Below are 16982 nucleotides of genomic sequence, written 5' to 3' on the forward strand. Positions count from 1 at the left end.
TGTCACAGAGAGATTCTGTACTTTCTCAAGTTCTCACAGCTGGTTTAGGCAGATCCAAGATTCAGATCAGTCCTCGATCTCTCTGTGTGTTCTGAAACAATGTTGTTCCCCTGCCAGAGCTTCAGTTTCCTCCTGTGCAGAGTGACTCTGGGCCTCTTTGAACCCTCACGCCTCATGAGTCCATGTCCACCCCCAGGTCCCTTAGGAGGTCCCTCACCTGCATCAAGGAGAGCCTGCGTATCTTCGTTGACCTGGGGGAGAGAGACAAGGCTGCTGAGGCCTGGCTTGGGGCTGGGCGACTCCACTACCTCATGCAGGAAGATGAGCTGGTGGAGCTGTACCTGCAGGTAGGCCTCCCGCAGAGCTTATCTGCTGACCTGGGCCATGCGGGGAGGCAGCTGTACCCTCCAAAGTGATCAGCTAGAACTAGGGAGAGGTGATGTCCTCGTCAAGCCCTTGGAAGGATGGTCAACTCTGGGCTGCTCCCTGAACCCAAGATGGAAACCAAGGTAGTCTGGCAGGCTGAATACAAGCAGCAAAGGGCCAGTCCCCGAGTCCCATATGCATGTGTGACCTCTCAAAGAACATGGTGGGAGACTCGCTCATCTGTCATGTCAGTTTTATCCATTTTTCCAAAACTTGCCACACACCTTGACTTCAGGGTTTTGCTGCAGTTTGAGGGAGGGTTGACGTGTGTGTGGTATTAACATTATTGTTCTTTTATGATTTTTTTAGTTTGCATATCTTTAATATCTGAGATATAACATAGTATAGTGATTAAGTACCTGGACTTTAAAAAAGACAGGTGTGGAATCAAATCACAGGGCCATTGATTATGAACCGTGTGACTTTGGGCTTGCTACGTGAGCTCTCTGGGCCTCAGTTTCTTCATGGCTGGACCTGTCTCTAATAAAGATTAGGTATAACATTTGCATAGTAAACATATGCATATAAACATTAACTAAGTGCTTGGGACCTAGTAAATGCTTAATAAATGGTATTTCATCATCATCGTTATCTGCACAATACTGACACGATGGTATATAAGATTTGCTCCATCAAAAATATGCCTGTTATCTTTTTTTCCTTCCCATTTCTCATTTTCTCACCTTTTACTCCCCCTTACTCTATTACTTACAATCACACAAATTCACTCACTGAGACTTAATAATGGTTGTATAGCATTGATTGAAGCCTTACTATGCGTGGGAGACTTTGCTAAACACTTCATGTGCTTGATATAGTTTAATCCTCATTACAAATGCAGCAAGAGTCTCTACTGAAATTCCCATTTTACAGATGACACTCAATGAGGCTGAGTAACTTGCCTAAAGGGATACAACTAGTAAGTGGTTAAATCTGCACACCAGCAGTATGACTTAAAGCTTTTACTTGCAGACTGTATTCTGCCTTGGGATTTTAGAGCTGGAAGAATTATCAGAGAGCAGACAATTCAATCTTGCCTTTCTGTCTCTGGGAAACAAATGCCCAGAGGGAACTATTGGGGTTGTTCATTGCTTGGTGGCAGAACTCCTGACTCTAGGATTCCATCTCACTGCTTCTGTCTTTGTGTAGCTGCATGTGCAATAAAAATAACTGAGGGATCTTGCCCCAGTAATTCACTGTCCAGAACTGGTCCCAGGCACCCACAACCCTAGACTGCCACATGACTTGATGTTCTTCAGTTATTCCCACTGAGGTGAATAATTCCTACCTAAGGATATTTGAGGTCCTTTGGCTGTGCTGCAGATGTTGTGGTACATATTCTACTTTCTCATCACATTTTGTTTTAGGTGCAAATGTAAAGTAGCTTGTTCAAGATAAAGGGGTCATAGGGGCCAGGAGAAGGGTAATGGGCTGAAAGACATTTGTTTGCCACTAACTATTGATGTAAACTTGAAAGCTCCTTATTCTCAGCCTCAGTTTCTCCATCTAGGAACTGTAGGTGTTGGATGAGATCACTCCAAATTTCAGTCATTTATACATCAGGTTTATAGTTTTGCCATATCCAGGTACCTCTGTACCATTATTTACTTATTTTTCTTTGACTCAACTTCAAATCAGCTTAGCTTTTTACACGAAACAATGCTATCTAAAAGCAGAGGTTTTGAATATGATTAATCTTTTTTTCTGAAACACATTAAAATAAATACTTAACTATTACAAGATGTTTGTGTGCTGCTGAAAACCATTTCTAGGGCCACCAAAGTAATCTCTCATAGCATGGTGGGGAAATGCTGGACTAGGGAATCTTAAAGGCGTCTTACTAGCCTTATAAGTGTGAAGACAGTTTAGGGTTCAGGGGACTTTAGCAGAGGGTTAAGCTAGATGGTCAGGATCTCATTCTTGCCAGTCCTGTGGACATTTGGAAAGTCCTTCTCTCTGCCTTTGACAGCAATCTCTGTCCCACTCAGGCAGCCATCCAGAAAGCCCTGAAGTCAGAGGAGCCCTCCCTGGCTCTCAGGCTCTACGAGGAAGCAGGTGATGTGTTCTTCAATGGGACCCGCCACAGGCATCGTGCGGTGGAGTATTACCGAGTAAGTTGTGGGCTGCACAGTCAGCAGTATCCCTAGCTAGGCTCTGGCACAAACGTGGGCAGGGCCACTTGGACTTTGCCCGGTGTCCCCTTCCCCTGTCTTGCTGGTATTTCTTTGTCTTCCCTTCCTCTCCAATGCTCTCCCTGTCTTCAGTCTAGCAGGCTCTCAAAGAAGGAGCTGATAAACTTTGTCATTCTCAGGCTCAATAAAGTATCTTTCCTGAGAGAACATACCATAATAATTACAACTTTTGGGTGCATAGTACTTTACAGTTTGTAGCACACTTTTATGTTGACCAGAATGTTCCTATGTACATGGTATGGTGGGAGATGATTGGTCCATGGGTGAACACTTTTGCTTTACTATGTTTTCATTAAGTATGCATTAAAATATATTTTAAAAAATTAAAGATGTATAATACCAGTTCATCAAACATATGATATCACCCATATTATTGCAAAGAATGAGGCAAGAAAATAGAAGACAGTTGATTTAAGAAATAATACTAATTAAATAAACGTCCAGATGTTAAGCAGATATGTGAAGAATCATAATTGTTGTTCGTCACTGACTGAAGTTTGGGAAAACTCATTATCTTATTTGATCTTTAAATTTTACTTATTCAGATACTTATTCATTTGCTTGTTCAATTGTTTATTCAGTCATCAAACATTCATCAAGACCCAGTATGTGCCAGGCACTGAGCTAGGGGTGAACAAGAAACATGTCCCTGACCATTGAGGTGCTCTTGGTCATATGCATTTTATAGATGAGAAAACTAAGGCTCAGAGAGATGAAGTGACCTGCCCAAAGTTCTATCATAATAAAAATAATAGAAATGACTATTTACTGGGGACTCTCAGACACTATGCACATACTCCATGTATGTACTTTGTAGATTAGCACTGTGGGCGCTAAGGGAGCGTGTAGCTGGCGGGTGAGTAACTTCTCATGTGACCTTGAGGAAAGTCATCATCCCTTTCCTGCTGTCAGTTTCAGGGAGCCTGATGACCTCTAGTTCTTCCACCTCTGAGGTCCGGGCAGAGCAACCAAGAGCAAGAACCAGGAGAGCGAGTTGAGAAAAGCCATGCATGGAAGGTGCCATCTCCCCCTTGGGTTTAGTCACTGCCATCCCTCAACCCCTGGCAGTAGGATGCAGTACAGCCTCCTAGAGTATGGTATGTGCCAATGATTCTCAGCTAGACTAAGGTTCCCTGTGCCTCTGTTCTCAGGCTGGGGCTGTTCCCTTAGCAAGGAGGATGAAGGCAGTGAGAACCGAGCTCCGGATTTTCAACAAGCTGACAGAGCTGCAGATCAGCCTGGAAGGCTATGAGAAGGCTTTGGAATTTGCCACCTTGGCAGCCAGACTCAGCACAGTCGCAGGTTGGTGGTCCTAATTGTCCAGGGTATTGAATGGGAGGGGGTAACACTCCCTAAGGAGGGACGACAAAGTTGTAAGAGCATAGGCTCTGGAGTCAGACTCTGTGGGTTCAAATTCCAGGTCGAAGTGTCAGGGAGCCCCCAGTTAAGCAAGCTACTTAACATCTATAAACCTCAAGTTTGTCATTGGCAAATCAGGATTAAAAATGGCACCCACAGCATGTAGTTGCTATGAAGACTGATGATAATACAGGTAAAACCCATAGCACAGTGCTTGGTACATAATAAGTCCTTGATAAGTATTACCTGTGCACACTAATTATTATATTATAGTTGATGTTATTAGTATTATTCTGAGTCCAGAGTAAATGGTATTTTATCCTATGCACAGGCAATGCCCCATTACAAAAGCACTGTGCCTTAACTTTTAAAATAGTTAATTATTAGTCAAGTACACATTTTCTTATGGAATTGAAATGTAAATGAAGGTCAGAATCCCCTTAACCTAACTCCCTCAGTAGCTGAAATAGCTTGCATTTACAACAAAAGCTAATGAGAAACAATGTATGTCATTAAAACAGAAAAAAAAAGAGGCAGAATGCAAAAAGATAAACTCATCCTGAATGTTGGTGCTTGAGGAAAAGCAGGTTTTATTAGAGGAGGACTGATTAGATGTAAAGGCAAATGGAGTCTTCTGTGATAATTCTAGAACGGACCTCTGGACATTCTCAAGGGCATGAGATGTGGATGGTACTGGACTTTATTGTATTTAATTGCACTTCAGAGCTCTCTCTCTTTTCCTACCTCTCCCTTTACTGCAGAAAACCTTATTTGTGCAACTGTCTGCTAATCTCAGGAAGACCTTGGGGGCCTAGGCAGCTCCCTCTGGAGCATTCTTTATCCTTCCTTGGACAGAAGCTGAAAGGAGGCTATATCGATCGTTTCATGTGATTCCCTGTGACTTGATTTTTCCATATCAGAGAGTTGGATTTTCTCTTTTAGCTTTGGCTTTTGGCTCTTTGAAGCCTAAAAGCAATGTTTTTAGATTGCATCAAATAGCCACCTTGCAAATACTCCAGAAACACAATTGGAAGCATTTGTTCTCTTTAAATGCTACTTTGTGTTAAAGGAGTTAGTTATTGAAACAAGAAATGCACCCCAAACCAAAACAAGTCAAAGGTCCCTTAGACACCAAGATGCTAAAGCATGAGTTAAAAGTGAATGGGTCTCTGTAGCTTATTTGAGACTGAAAGCTGGTGAAGGGTCAGAGGGTGACTGCTGCCGATGGCAGCCCCAGAGAAGAACTCTGAAGAGAGAGACTTTCTGTGGAGAAAACATTTGTTTTATGAAGTTATTCATTGTCAGAAATTCTTAGCTTCTCCATGGAGCTAGTCTTGTCACCATTCCCATCACAGAGATTTGGAAATAATTATTTCCCAGAATTCTGAGTTACAGTGACATCCACAATGAGAAAATTTTCCTCAGGAATTGTCCCAGAAAACCTTGTCCAGAACACATACCACACTTAGTCACTCTCATAGATCCCTGTGTTTCCTTTTGTAGCACTTATCACAGGTGTAATCTTACCTTTGTGGGATTATTTGAGGAATGTCTGTGTCCTATGAGACAGTAAGCCTCATGTGGGCAGGACTTCTGCTTTGTTTGCTATGGCCCAAGCTCAGTCCCCGATACCTAGTAGATCTTCAAAGAATTGTACAGAATGAATGAGTGAACTAATGATGCAAAGTGTTGGCTTCAGGATATCTCTCTCAGTCTTCCAATTTCTAGGAGATCAGAGGCAGGAGCTGGTGGCCTTCCACCGTCTGGCGACTGTGTACTATTCCCTGCACATGTACGAGATGGCTGAAGACTGCTACCTGAAGACTCTGTCGCTCTGTCCACCCTGGTTGCAGAGCCCCAAGGAGGCCTTATACTATGCCAAGGTGTATTATCGCCTGGGCCAACTCACCTTCTACCAGCTGAAGGTAAGAGCCAGGCTTCCAAGGTCATCTGAGAGCTACTGTCCAACTATATTCTTTCCTCAGCCTGAGCCTTCAGGGTAAAGTTGAGAGGGGTAAGATGGGGAGTGTTGTCTCATAGGGTGGGGAGTGGCTCCTCTGGGAATGCAATGACTCTTTTCACTTAGCCCCCTTGGAGACCTCAAAGAGGCTCCCATCTCTGCTGAGGAGACAGGTCCTAGTTTGTCTCTTTCCTTGCCCTGCTGTGAGTTCTGGGCCCACTTCATCTGTCAGGTACTATGGGCACATTGCTCTAGTGCCTGTGAGCTCCTCCAGGGCCTATGAAAATATATGAGACCCAAAACAATACATGAGACCCCCAAACAAAAGAACTATAAGCTCCAAAATTAAAATCAAAATTAATTCTTAACTGTATGTCTGAAAATGGTATAGATTAATTAGTCAATTGCAACTCACTTCTTATACAGTTGTATAAACTATTTTAGGAAAAATCTAGGTATGTGTTAACATGTTTGAGATAATAACATGCAGGGTCTTAGAATGTAAGCAAGCCTAGGTCCTGAGAAGACCGTAGCCCTGACTCTCCTGTTTGCTCTGCTGGAGTTGAATCCAGAACTTCTTATTTTTCCAGCCACTTCTAGAACTGTGTGTGTGGTCTGTAATTCTCAGTTACAATTCTGGCCCTTGAACCTTGTCCCTGGGCACTGGCTTCCCTTACCGGAGGTCTCTGTCTGCTCCAGTGCAATGCTTAATCTCTTCATACAGTGGCTTCTGAGTCACTCCTGTGTTTGGCCCCCAGGGGACCCTTAGGGCAGCTCTGTTGTCATTTTCTTATTTGCCAGAGTGTTTCTGGCCCAAATTTATTATTGACTGATGAGGGTTAATGGGAACCAGTCATCCCTTTTTGAGTCTCACCAGAGGAACCTCCTGTTCTGCACCCCAACCAATAGGGAGGGACGATGGGGTAGTGAAGGACTCCCCCACAGTGATCTTACCTTTGTCCCACAGCTCCCAGGAAGTGGGACAAAGTATGTGTGATCTGATTGCATCAACCGAGGGGTCTAGGGATTTCAAGGGAAAGAGCTCAACTGAAACTAGCTTAAGCAAAGAAGGAGATTTTATTGGCTCAAGGAACGAGGAAGTTCAGGTATAAGTTTAATTTCAGGTAGTTCTGGATGCTGGTACTCAAGTGTCATCATGGATTTCCCCACCTCTCTCTGTATCTCTTGGCTCTGAATGTTTCTGCTTCTCCCGGTTTCTTGGCCTCTTCTCCTCCAGTTATTGACAGGCTCAGGCACCCATCTAAAAGGGTGAGCAACCATTTTCTCTGTTAGGTCACACTTGAAAGGTCCCAGGGAGTGACTTGGGACAGGTCAGTTTGAGTCATTTTCACATACCTGAAGCTCTGTGCCCAGGATGCTGCTGCTTCAGGATTGTCTGAGCTTGGGTAAGGTGCCGTCCCTGTGCCTGAGGAGGAGGGCCGCCAGGGTTGGCACTGTCACAGAACTGCAGTGGAGTTGGTAGGAGGAGTTCCCCCAAGGAACCAGGAGAAGGGTGTGGGAAAGGATGTCAGGCAGACAAAAGCTAGTGTTCTTAGTTTTCCCTGCACTGCCTCTTAGCCTTTCCTGGAAATGTCTGCTAATGCTGTCTCTTCTCTGCCCCCATGCCGGGGGTTAGGATGCCCACGATGCCACTGAATACTTCTGGCTGGCCCTGGCTGCAGCAGTCCTGCTGGGTGACGAGGAGCTGCAGGACATCATTAGGACCAGGCTGGACAACATCCGCCAGAGCCCCCTCTGGCATAGCAGCCCCTCTGGGCTCTCCTCAGAAAGGGCGCGGTGGCTGAGTGGCGGGGGCCTGGCCCTCTGAGGACAGCTGTCCCATCTCCGACCATTTGCCATGGTCAGAAGCTACCTCTCTGCTCTAGGCTCTTAATCTGGGGGCGGGATTCAAGTCATCACCTGGCCCAGCCTCTCATCTCAGAATGGGAAGAGCATAGTCCAGAGGGAGAAGGCTCATTCCAGGTCACACAAGGCATGGATGGTGGAGCAGGGATTAGGGGTCCTGGCTTTGTGTCTAGAACCTTTCCAGTAGATTGTGGCCCTTCCGCACATACAGGCCCTGAAATGCACTTTCTAGACACACAGTTCTAGAGAAAATGAGACCCCTGCCCCTAGAAAGAGCTGTCTCCTTCCCTCAGTGAAGAAATCAGGCATTGTACTGGAGAGAAGACCAGCCCACTGGACTTTGTTCCCTTCACTGACTTTTCTCAGGGAAAGACCCTTCCCCTTGCCAGCAGAGAAACTAGTCATTTGTTTTTTGTCTCTCTTCAGCCAGAGGAGCTGCCACTCCTCCTGTCACGGGGACTGGCAGGCGGGAATTCACCATATGCTATTAGCTCAAAAGACACAGCCTCAGAATGGCCAGGTGGAATGCACAGGAGGTGAGGTCGGATGTGAATGCACCACCTCCATCCTGCCCCGAGGCTCTGCTCCCTCATAACCTCCCATAAACCCAGGAGAAGGCTCCCAAGGGTCAGAGCCTAAAAATTGAGCACTAAGGAAGTTATGACGTAAATTACATGTAAATAGTGTATATTATTAAATATTGCTCATTTACATTTATTCACACATTTGTCTCCTTAATAAGAGGGAAGACGAAAACTACTTCATTTTGCATATTTTATTAATTATATAGAGTCACTAGGTCTGGCCCACACAGATAGCGAGGGAATTACCGAGGGTGTGGATGCCAGGAAGTGGGGAGAAGCTGCCTACCACAGTATATGTGTCCTTTGATGACGGAATCAGGAATTTGCTAAGGCAGTGAGCTCCAAGTATGGTCCACTGACTGGCTGGGCCAGCAACATCAGCGTCACCTCTGAGATTGTTTGAAATGCAAATTTCAGACTCCACCTAAGACCTCTGAAGCACAGTCTCTGGGGCCAAGGATCCCTGGCTTTACCCTGTTTTCCAGGTGATTCTAATGCACACTGAAGCACAAGAAGCACTCCTCTGGAACCATGGTTCTCAGAGAATGTGAAAAGGAATCACCTGGGGAACTTGCAGAAAATGAACTTTCTGGTTCTTATCCCAATAATTCTGATTCAGTAGGCCTGGGAGACACCCCAGGAACATGCATTATTAACGAGCATCTCGAATGACCCTGATGCTGGTGGTTCACTCTTGCTCGGAAATGTGGAAACATATAAGATCTAGCTATAGGGATCGCCATCTGACCCCCAGCAGCTTAGATTTACTGTAAGACCCTCTGCCCTTACTTTCTAGCTTCTTGGAGCAACCAGATGATTGGTGGTGTGGTGTGGTGGGATGGGGGTGGTGAATTGAGTCAATAGTGCACCTTCTAGTCACCAATGCTGTGTACACATCGGTACATCTTATTTTCTCTTAGGAGCTTGGTTGGTTGTTAAAATGCTCTCTACTCTATTCTTCACCAGAAGGGGAATGAAGTGACTTAGTCCACTACCATGTAAGATAGATGCGGTTTTGCTCCCACCACAAACCATAAAATCCCCAAGGGAGGGATGTTGAAGATGAGTCTAACCTCCCACGCAGAGTCCTTTCAACAACATTCCTGGGAGACAAACGGGGCACATGCATGCCAGAATGGTTACGAATCTCGTGTTTGCAGAAGGCTTGCTTGGCTCTGGGACCCATGCCATGAACCATTTCCCATTTGTCTCAGGTTACAGACCCTCTCCCTTTTCCCCACTGACCTATCACTCTCCTCTGGCCAGATGCCAATTTCTGTCCCTCTGATAGTGTGGTTCCTATAACTGGTATTGGCTGCTGGGTGGAGAGTAAAGAGGGTCATTACCGTACTTAATGTGATTTAAGGTTTTATTTTAACATTAGATTAAGATTTTTCTTCTCCCCAGCAGCTATATCTTAACCGTTGGCTCACATTGAGCTTGTCATTTGAAGTCTCTTCTCACGTGAGTTTCTGTTTGGCCAGATATTTCTCAATTTTTACAAGTATACATATATGTGTGTGTGTATATATATATATATATATATATATATATATATACACACACACATAAATACATATACATATATACACATAAATACCTACACACACATATATCTGTACATGTATATATATTTAGGTGAAGGGCATTATATCTACCCATTTTATACTTCATTGGGAAATTTGGTTAGACTTTTCTCATTCTGTGTACTTTTAAAAATTTAATTATAGTTGATTTACAATGTGTTAATTTCTGCTGTACAGCAAAGTGATTCAGTTACACATACATATTCTTTTAAAAACTCTTTTCGGGGTTCCCTGGTGCTGCAGTGGTTGAGAGTCCGCCTGCTGATGCGGGAGGCACAGGTTCGTGCCCCGGTCCGGGAAGATCCCACGTGCCGCGGAGCGGCTGGGCCCATGAGCCGTGGCCGCTGAGCCTGCGCGTCCGGAGCCTGTGCTCCGCAACGGGAGAGGCCACAACAGTGAGAGGCCCGCGTACCACAAAACAAACAAACAAAAAAACTCTTTTCCATTATGGTTTATCACAGGATATTGAATACAGTTCCCTGTGCTGCACAGTAGTACCTTGTTGTTTATCCATTCTGTATATAGTGGTTTGCTTCTGCTAACTCCAAACTCTCAATCCACCCGTCTCCGAACCCCTCCCCCTTGGCAACCACAAGTCTGTTCTCTATGTCTGTGAGTCTGTTTCTGTTTTCTAGGTAGGTTCATTTGTGTCATATTTTAGATTCCACATATAAGCGATGATATCATGTGGTATTTGTCTTTCTGTGAGTCCACCCATGTTGCTGCAAATGACATTATTTCATTCCTTTTTATGGCTGAGTAGTATTCCATTGTGTATATATACCACATCTTCTTTATCCATTCATCTGTTGCTGCACATTTAAGTTGTTTCCATGTCTTGGCTATTGTGAATAGTGCTGCTATGAACATAGGAGTGCAGGTATCTTTTTGACTTGTAGTTTTGTTTCAATGTATGCCCAAGAATGGGATTGCTGGATCATACGGGAACTCTATTTTTAGTTTTTTAAGGAACCTCCATACTGTTTTCCATGGTAGCTACACCAACTTACATTCCCACCAACAGTGTAGGAGCATGCCCTTTTCTCCACACCCTCTCTAGCATTTGTTATTTGTAGACTTTTTAATGATGGCCATTCTGCCTGGTATGAGGTGGTACCTCATTGTAGTTCTGAGTTGCATTTCTCTAATAATTAGCTGTGATGAGCATCTTTTCAGGTGCCTCTTGGCACCTGTATGTCTTCTTTGGAGAAATGTCTTTTTAGGTCTTCTGCCCATTTTTCGATTGGGTTGGCTGTTTCTTTGTTGATGAGTTGCATGAGCTATTTGTATATTTTGGAAATTAAGCCCTTGTCAGTCACATCATTTGAAAATACTTTCTCCCAGTCTGTAGGTTGTTTTTTGTTTTGTTTCTCATTGCCTTTGCTGTACAAAAGCTTGTCAGTTTGATTAGGTCCCATTTTGTTTATTTTTGCTTTTATTTCTGTTGCCTTGGGAGACTGAGAAAACATTGGTACGATTTATGTCAGAGAATGTTTTGCCTATGTTTTCTTCTAGGGGTTTTATGGTGTCATGTCTTATATTTAAGTCTTTAAGGCACTTTGAGTTTGTTTTTGTGTATGGTGCGAAGGTGTGTTCTAACTTCATTGATTTCCATGCAGCTGTCCAACTTCCCCAACACCACTTACTGAAGAGACTGCATTTTTTTCTATTGTATATTCTTGCCTCCTTTGTAAAAGATTAATTGACTGTAGATGTGTGGGTTTATTTCTGGGCTGTCTATTCTGTTCCGTTGATCCGTGTCTGTTTTTGTGCCAGTGTCACACTGTTTCGATTATGGTAGCTTTCTAGTATTGTCTGAAGTCTGGGAGGATTATGTCTCCTGCTTTTGTTCTTTTTTCTCAGGATTGCTTTGGCAATTCTGGGTCCTTTATGGTTCCATATAAATTTTAGGATTGTTTGTTCTGGTTATATGAAAAATGTCATGGGTAATCCGATAAGGATCTCATGAAATCTGTAGGTTGCTTTGGGTAGTATGGCCATTTTAACAATATTAATTCTTCCAATCCAAGAGCGTGGGATATCTTTCCATTTCTTTGTGATTCTGTGCACTTTGGTTTACCTGTAAATCTGGTAAATTTGCCCTTAACCAGATCAGTTATAAAAATGTTCAGCACATTTCCAAAGACAAGGATAAGGCTATTTTTTTAAATGTGAAAAACATTGTGCTGTATCATTGAAATGACTACATCCTGTATACAAATTACTCTGCTGAAATATTCTTTAAAAGTGTCTGAAAATTCCGTTTTAAAAATGTGGTGAACTGTTCCTCCTGGAATCATGTCGATGCTGTTTTTCATGATCCACAGAGAGTGAGTGAAGTGGTGTTTGGGCCTGGTTTCTATTTAAACAGGTTTTATTATTCATAGGTAGTAGCCAAAGATGAATCAGTTACACTCTTTTATCCTAATCCTCCCCCAAAACTTAGTGGCCTGCCTGGCTTTTGGCTCCTTGCATCTAATCTAAATAAAGAACAAGGAGGGAATTATAACATTGTGGAAAACCTGTAACATGTTTTCTCAGCTTTCTGTTACATTACTTCCTTCTTCAACTGAGCTAATGCTTTGAAATCTAATATTGCTTTTCTCCTTTTCTTATTTGCTTTTCCATTATTTATGATGGCTTTATATTGTGTGTGTGTGTGTTTGCTTGTGCTTTATAAGTAAAATATAACTCTTACTGGAGTATAATTGCTTTACAGTGTTGCGTTAGTTTCTGCTGTATAACAAAGTGAATCAGCTATACGTATACATATATCTAGCCCCATATCCCCTCCTTCTTGCATCTCTCTCCCACCTTCCTTATCCCACCCCTCTAGGTGGTTGCAAAGCACCGAGCTGATCTCCCTGTGCCATGCAGCTGCTTCCCACTAGCTATCTATTTTACATTTGGTAGTGTATGTATGTCCATGCCACTCTCTCACTTCGTCCCAGCTTACCCTTCACCCTCCCCGTGTCCTAAAGTCCATTCTCTACATCTGCATCTTTATTCCTGTCCTGCCCCTAGGTTCATCAGAACCTTTTTTTTTTTTTTTTTTTTTTTTAGATTCCATATATATGTGTTAGCATCCGGTATTTGTTTTTCTCTTTCTGACTTACTTCACTCTGTATGACAGACTCTAGGTCCATCCACCTCACTACAAATAACTCAGTTCCGTTTCTTTTTATGGCTGAGTAATATTCCATTGTATATATGGGCCACATCTTCTTTATCCATTCATCTGGTGATGGACACTTAGGTTGCTTCCATGTCCTGGCTATTGTAAATAGAGCTGCAATGAACATTGTGGTACATGACTCTTTTTGAATTATGGTTTTCTCTGGTATATGCCCAGTAGTGGGATTGCTGGGTCATATGGTAGTTCTATTTTTAGTTTTTTTAAGGAACCTCCATACTGTTCTCCATAGTGGCTGTATCAATTTACATTCCCACCAACAGTGCAAGAGGGTTCCGTTTTCTCTACACCTTCTCCAGCATTTATTGTTTGTAGATTTTTTGATGAGGGCCATTCTGACCAGTGTGAGGTGATACCTCCTTGTACTTTTGATTTGCATTTCTCTAATGATTAGTGATGTTGAGCATCTTTCATGTGTTTGTTGACAATCTGTATATCTTCTTTGGAGAAATGTCTGTTTAGGTCTTCTGCCCAATTTTGGATAGGGTTGTTTGTTTTTTTGATATTGAGCTGAATGTAACTCTTTTGACAGAAGTTTATCTGGGGAAAGAAGTATATAGGGGTGGACGGTTTCAGAAATGAAGGGAGAAACAGTTCACCAGGGGGTGGGAAGACCTGGATCTTGGTCTTGAATTTGACATTAAATTATGATGTGACCCTTGGGCATGTCACTTAACCTCTATAAACTTCAGATCTCTGATCTCTAATATAAAAAGTATGACCTCCTCCAGGTTCCTTTTCAGAAATTTCCAAGCTGGTTATTTCCAAGCCATATGAACAGGAAGAGAGACTTGTATCTGGAAGATGAAATCATGTTTTTATGGCCCAGTTTTTTTCTCTTCTTTCTTACAGGTGAGTAAACTGAAAAACAGAAAAGTAATTTTCTCCCTGCCACACAGGTAGTTGTGGCAAAGACAGCAGTACCCTGGGTCCAGGTACTTAACTACACAAATGATTCCTTCCGGGCGATTTTCACAGTTTTATGCGTGCGTGCATACATGCACATTTGTGTGCACATGTGCACATGCATATGCACACTTGCATTTATCACCATATGTGCCTCCTGAACAACCACTTACCAAATTTTTTCTAAATTGATTTACTTCCTTGACTCAATATTAATTTTATAAAGGATGACTGGTCTATGCAGAAGAAAAACATATTGCTTTCTAGAAACAGAATTACATAAATAAAAACAAATACAGTGAAAACAAACAGTGCACTAAATTCAAGTTAGATCCTGTTGCTTATGGCAAGTGCCCAGCCTAGGCTTGATCTGGCATTATTTGAAAATAAAGAGATTAACATTTGTCAGGGAGTGTTGAAGACAAACTTCTCCTTGAGCAATCAGGGAAACAGCAAGCAGTGCAAACGACTGACCTCCTCACAGTGGGAGTTAATGCTATTCAATGCCATGTCTGGCTGCACACTTCCCACTTCAGGGAAGCTGGGACTCAGTTGTATAAGAGGGAAGAGGCAGATATGAATATGGTCCAGGATGGGAAGCACTGTGATGGGAGCTAATTACAGGGTGCAATGAGAATTCAGGGGAGAGGATTTAACCCAGGCATGGGAGCAAGAGTATCAGGGAGGGCTCCCTGGAGGAAGTGACATCTAAACTGAATCCTGAGAGAGACAGATATCTACTTAATTCTACCTGCAGCCTTGGTGGGGTTCACAGACAGGGTATGTGTCAAGAAAGGTCCAGAGGGTGGAGAGGGCCTGGTGTTTTCTGAGAACAGCAATGAGTTGAACAAAGCTGGAGCAGAGGCAGGGTGGTAAGGAAGGGAAGTGAGAGAAGACTCTGGAGAGGGGAGCTGGAGACAGATCCTGAGTGTGAGGGTGAGCCACGAAAAGGTTCTAAGCAGGTGAGAGAGCCATGCTCAGATTTGTGCTTTGGAAAGATGAATCTGGAAGCAGCCTGAGAACAGATTACAGAGCAGCAGGAGGGAAGGTGGGAGACCCATTAGCTGGATATTGCAACAACACACTCCAGCTTTTATTTGGATTTCACCAGTTTTTCCCCTCAAGTCCTTTTTGTGATCCAGGGTCCAGGGTACCACACTGCATTTAGCTGTCGCATTTCCCTAGTCATCTCTGACCTGTGATAGTCTCTCAGTCTCTCCTTGTTTTTCATGATCTTGACCTCCTTCCCTTTTGATAAGTGCTCTCATTGGGATGTGTGGACAAGGGGAAGGGAGGAAGGAAAAATTAAAGAGGATGAGTCGTGCACTCACCAAGGTAGCAGTTCCTAGTGGGGGCAAGGGAGTCAGGCATATGTGGGTTAGAATCTGTCTCTTACTAGCTGTGTGACCTTCAGCAAATTAATTAACTTCTCCGAGCCCAGTGTTGTAAGAATTGTACCAGACAGCACACGTAAAAGTACTGAACACACTCAATGCCTGGCACATAGTGTAAACAATGGTGACCTGGTAGATTTGTTTACCTTCTTTATTTCATAGATGAGGAAATGGCTGAGGCACATCTATCTTTGGGAGCAGGGCTTTACCTAAGGAAGAAAGAAGCCTGATCCAAGACTTGAAACAAATGAGGCTATTTTTAAAGCAAATTAATAAAATGGTTTATGTTCTAAAAAATGCCTACTATGACCCAACCATTAGTTTATTTATTTTAAAGTTAAGATTTACTCTTTTCTATACTAGGTTTTATTTGCCACTTTGCAATTCAATCATATTTTGTTTCTTTCTTGGTGTAAGTCCTGAAGTTCAGAAGTATAGCCAGACTTAGAGCAGTGGCTGAGAACACTGTCCTTTATTCAAGGGCACCTGGGTCTGAAGTTGGCTGAGTGACTGGGCAAGTTACTCTATACTCTTCAGCCTCAATTTTAACTCTGCTTCGAGTTTTACTGGAGACCTCAAGTATGGATGACTAGGTATGAGCCCTCAATTCATGGTAGCTCTGATATTGAAGCAGGACTAAGTAGATTCTTAGTAAGTATTTCTGGTTCTGGGCTCCATATCTTAAGACAGGGGTGTGTGTTAGGGTTGCTGGTCTCTTGGGACCTTTACCTCTTGGTGAGACCTCTTGGTGGAGGCCTATCTCTTGGATGGGACAGTACATCTTTCCAAGTCTGTACTTCTCTGGTCCCCAGCACTGGTCAGTTATTTTAGGACTCAAGGGCATTAGAGGATGGAGGCTGCTGGCAGTCCCAGCTCTGAGAACATGCAGTCGGTTTACCTTCCTCCAAGGGGTATAGTCTGCCCAGTGAAGCAGAGGCATGTGGCTGCTTAGGGGCTGGGGAGACTCTGCCCAGCTGTGATGTGTGATAGGGCAGAGGTGAGACCAAGGGTAACTGTCACAGGGCTGCTCAGCTTTGTTTTCGGGAGAGACTGGAGGCAGGTGGGAGGGAAGGACACTGTATTTTCAGAATTATTTTAAAGATGAAAACGCTGGCTGCCACTTCTAGTGCTGCCTTGGACTCATTGCGCAGGGCATCAGGATAGCTCAAGGGGTGCATTCCCCGCCAGGTAAGCTTCCAGACAGGGTATGGGGTGGATGGCTGAGATCTTCCTTCTCCATGAGAAATCAAAAGTTCCAGCAGGGGGCAGTAATGTCTCTCCTAAGTAGTATATCATTACCAAAGGGTGTGTTTAGGAGCTCTGGATCAGCCTACAGCAATGCCTTTCAAATTTTTTGTTTGTTTTGTTTTGTTTTTACTATGACACACAGTAAGATATGCCTTTTACATTGTATCTCAGTATGCATATGCACAAATATACCTATAGTATCTGTTTGACAAAACACCATTTTGTGCTTACAACATGAAATGCACTTTGATCTATTCTATTCATTTTT

The 16982-nt window shown here is 43.3% G+C and overlaps 1 protein-coding gene across 7 annotated transcripts in view; it reads left to right on the top strand.

The window, feature by feature from the left end:
* Positions 1 to 16982, top strand: part of SH3TC2 (SH3 domain and tetratricopeptide repeats 2) — a 121916-nt gene that overhangs the window by 52882 nt on the left and 52052 nt on the right. For 4 of the 7 annotated variants that reach the window (XR_010840314.1, XR_010840315.1, XR_010840316.1 and 1 more), the window contains 5 exons: positions 197 to 347; positions 2415 to 2537; positions 3770 to 3920; positions 5706 to 5902; positions 7574 to 7798. Coding sequence is in view for 3 of the 7 variants with exons in the window: in XM_067032105.1 (XP_066888206.1) it covers positions 197 to 347; positions 2415 to 2537; positions 3770 to 3920; positions 5706 to 5902; positions 7574 to 7765 (814 nt within the window). In the remaining 4 variants the exon portion in view is untranslated. Of the gene's footprint in view, positions 1 to 196; positions 348 to 2414; positions 2538 to 3769; positions 3921 to 5705; positions 5903 to 7573; positions 8521 to 16982 lie in introns of those variants that run through there. The other 3 variants (XM_067032106.1, XM_067032104.1, XR_010840317.1) reach the window with 2 other exon arrangements.

The sequence above is a fragment of the Kogia breviceps genome, chromosome 4 (genome assembly GCF_026419965.1).
Source record: "Kogia breviceps isolate mKogBre1 chromosome 4, mKogBre1 haplotype 1, whole genome shotgun sequence".
Lineage (NCBI taxonomy): Eukaryota > Metazoa > Chordata > Mammalia > Artiodactyla > Physeteridae > Kogia > Kogia breviceps.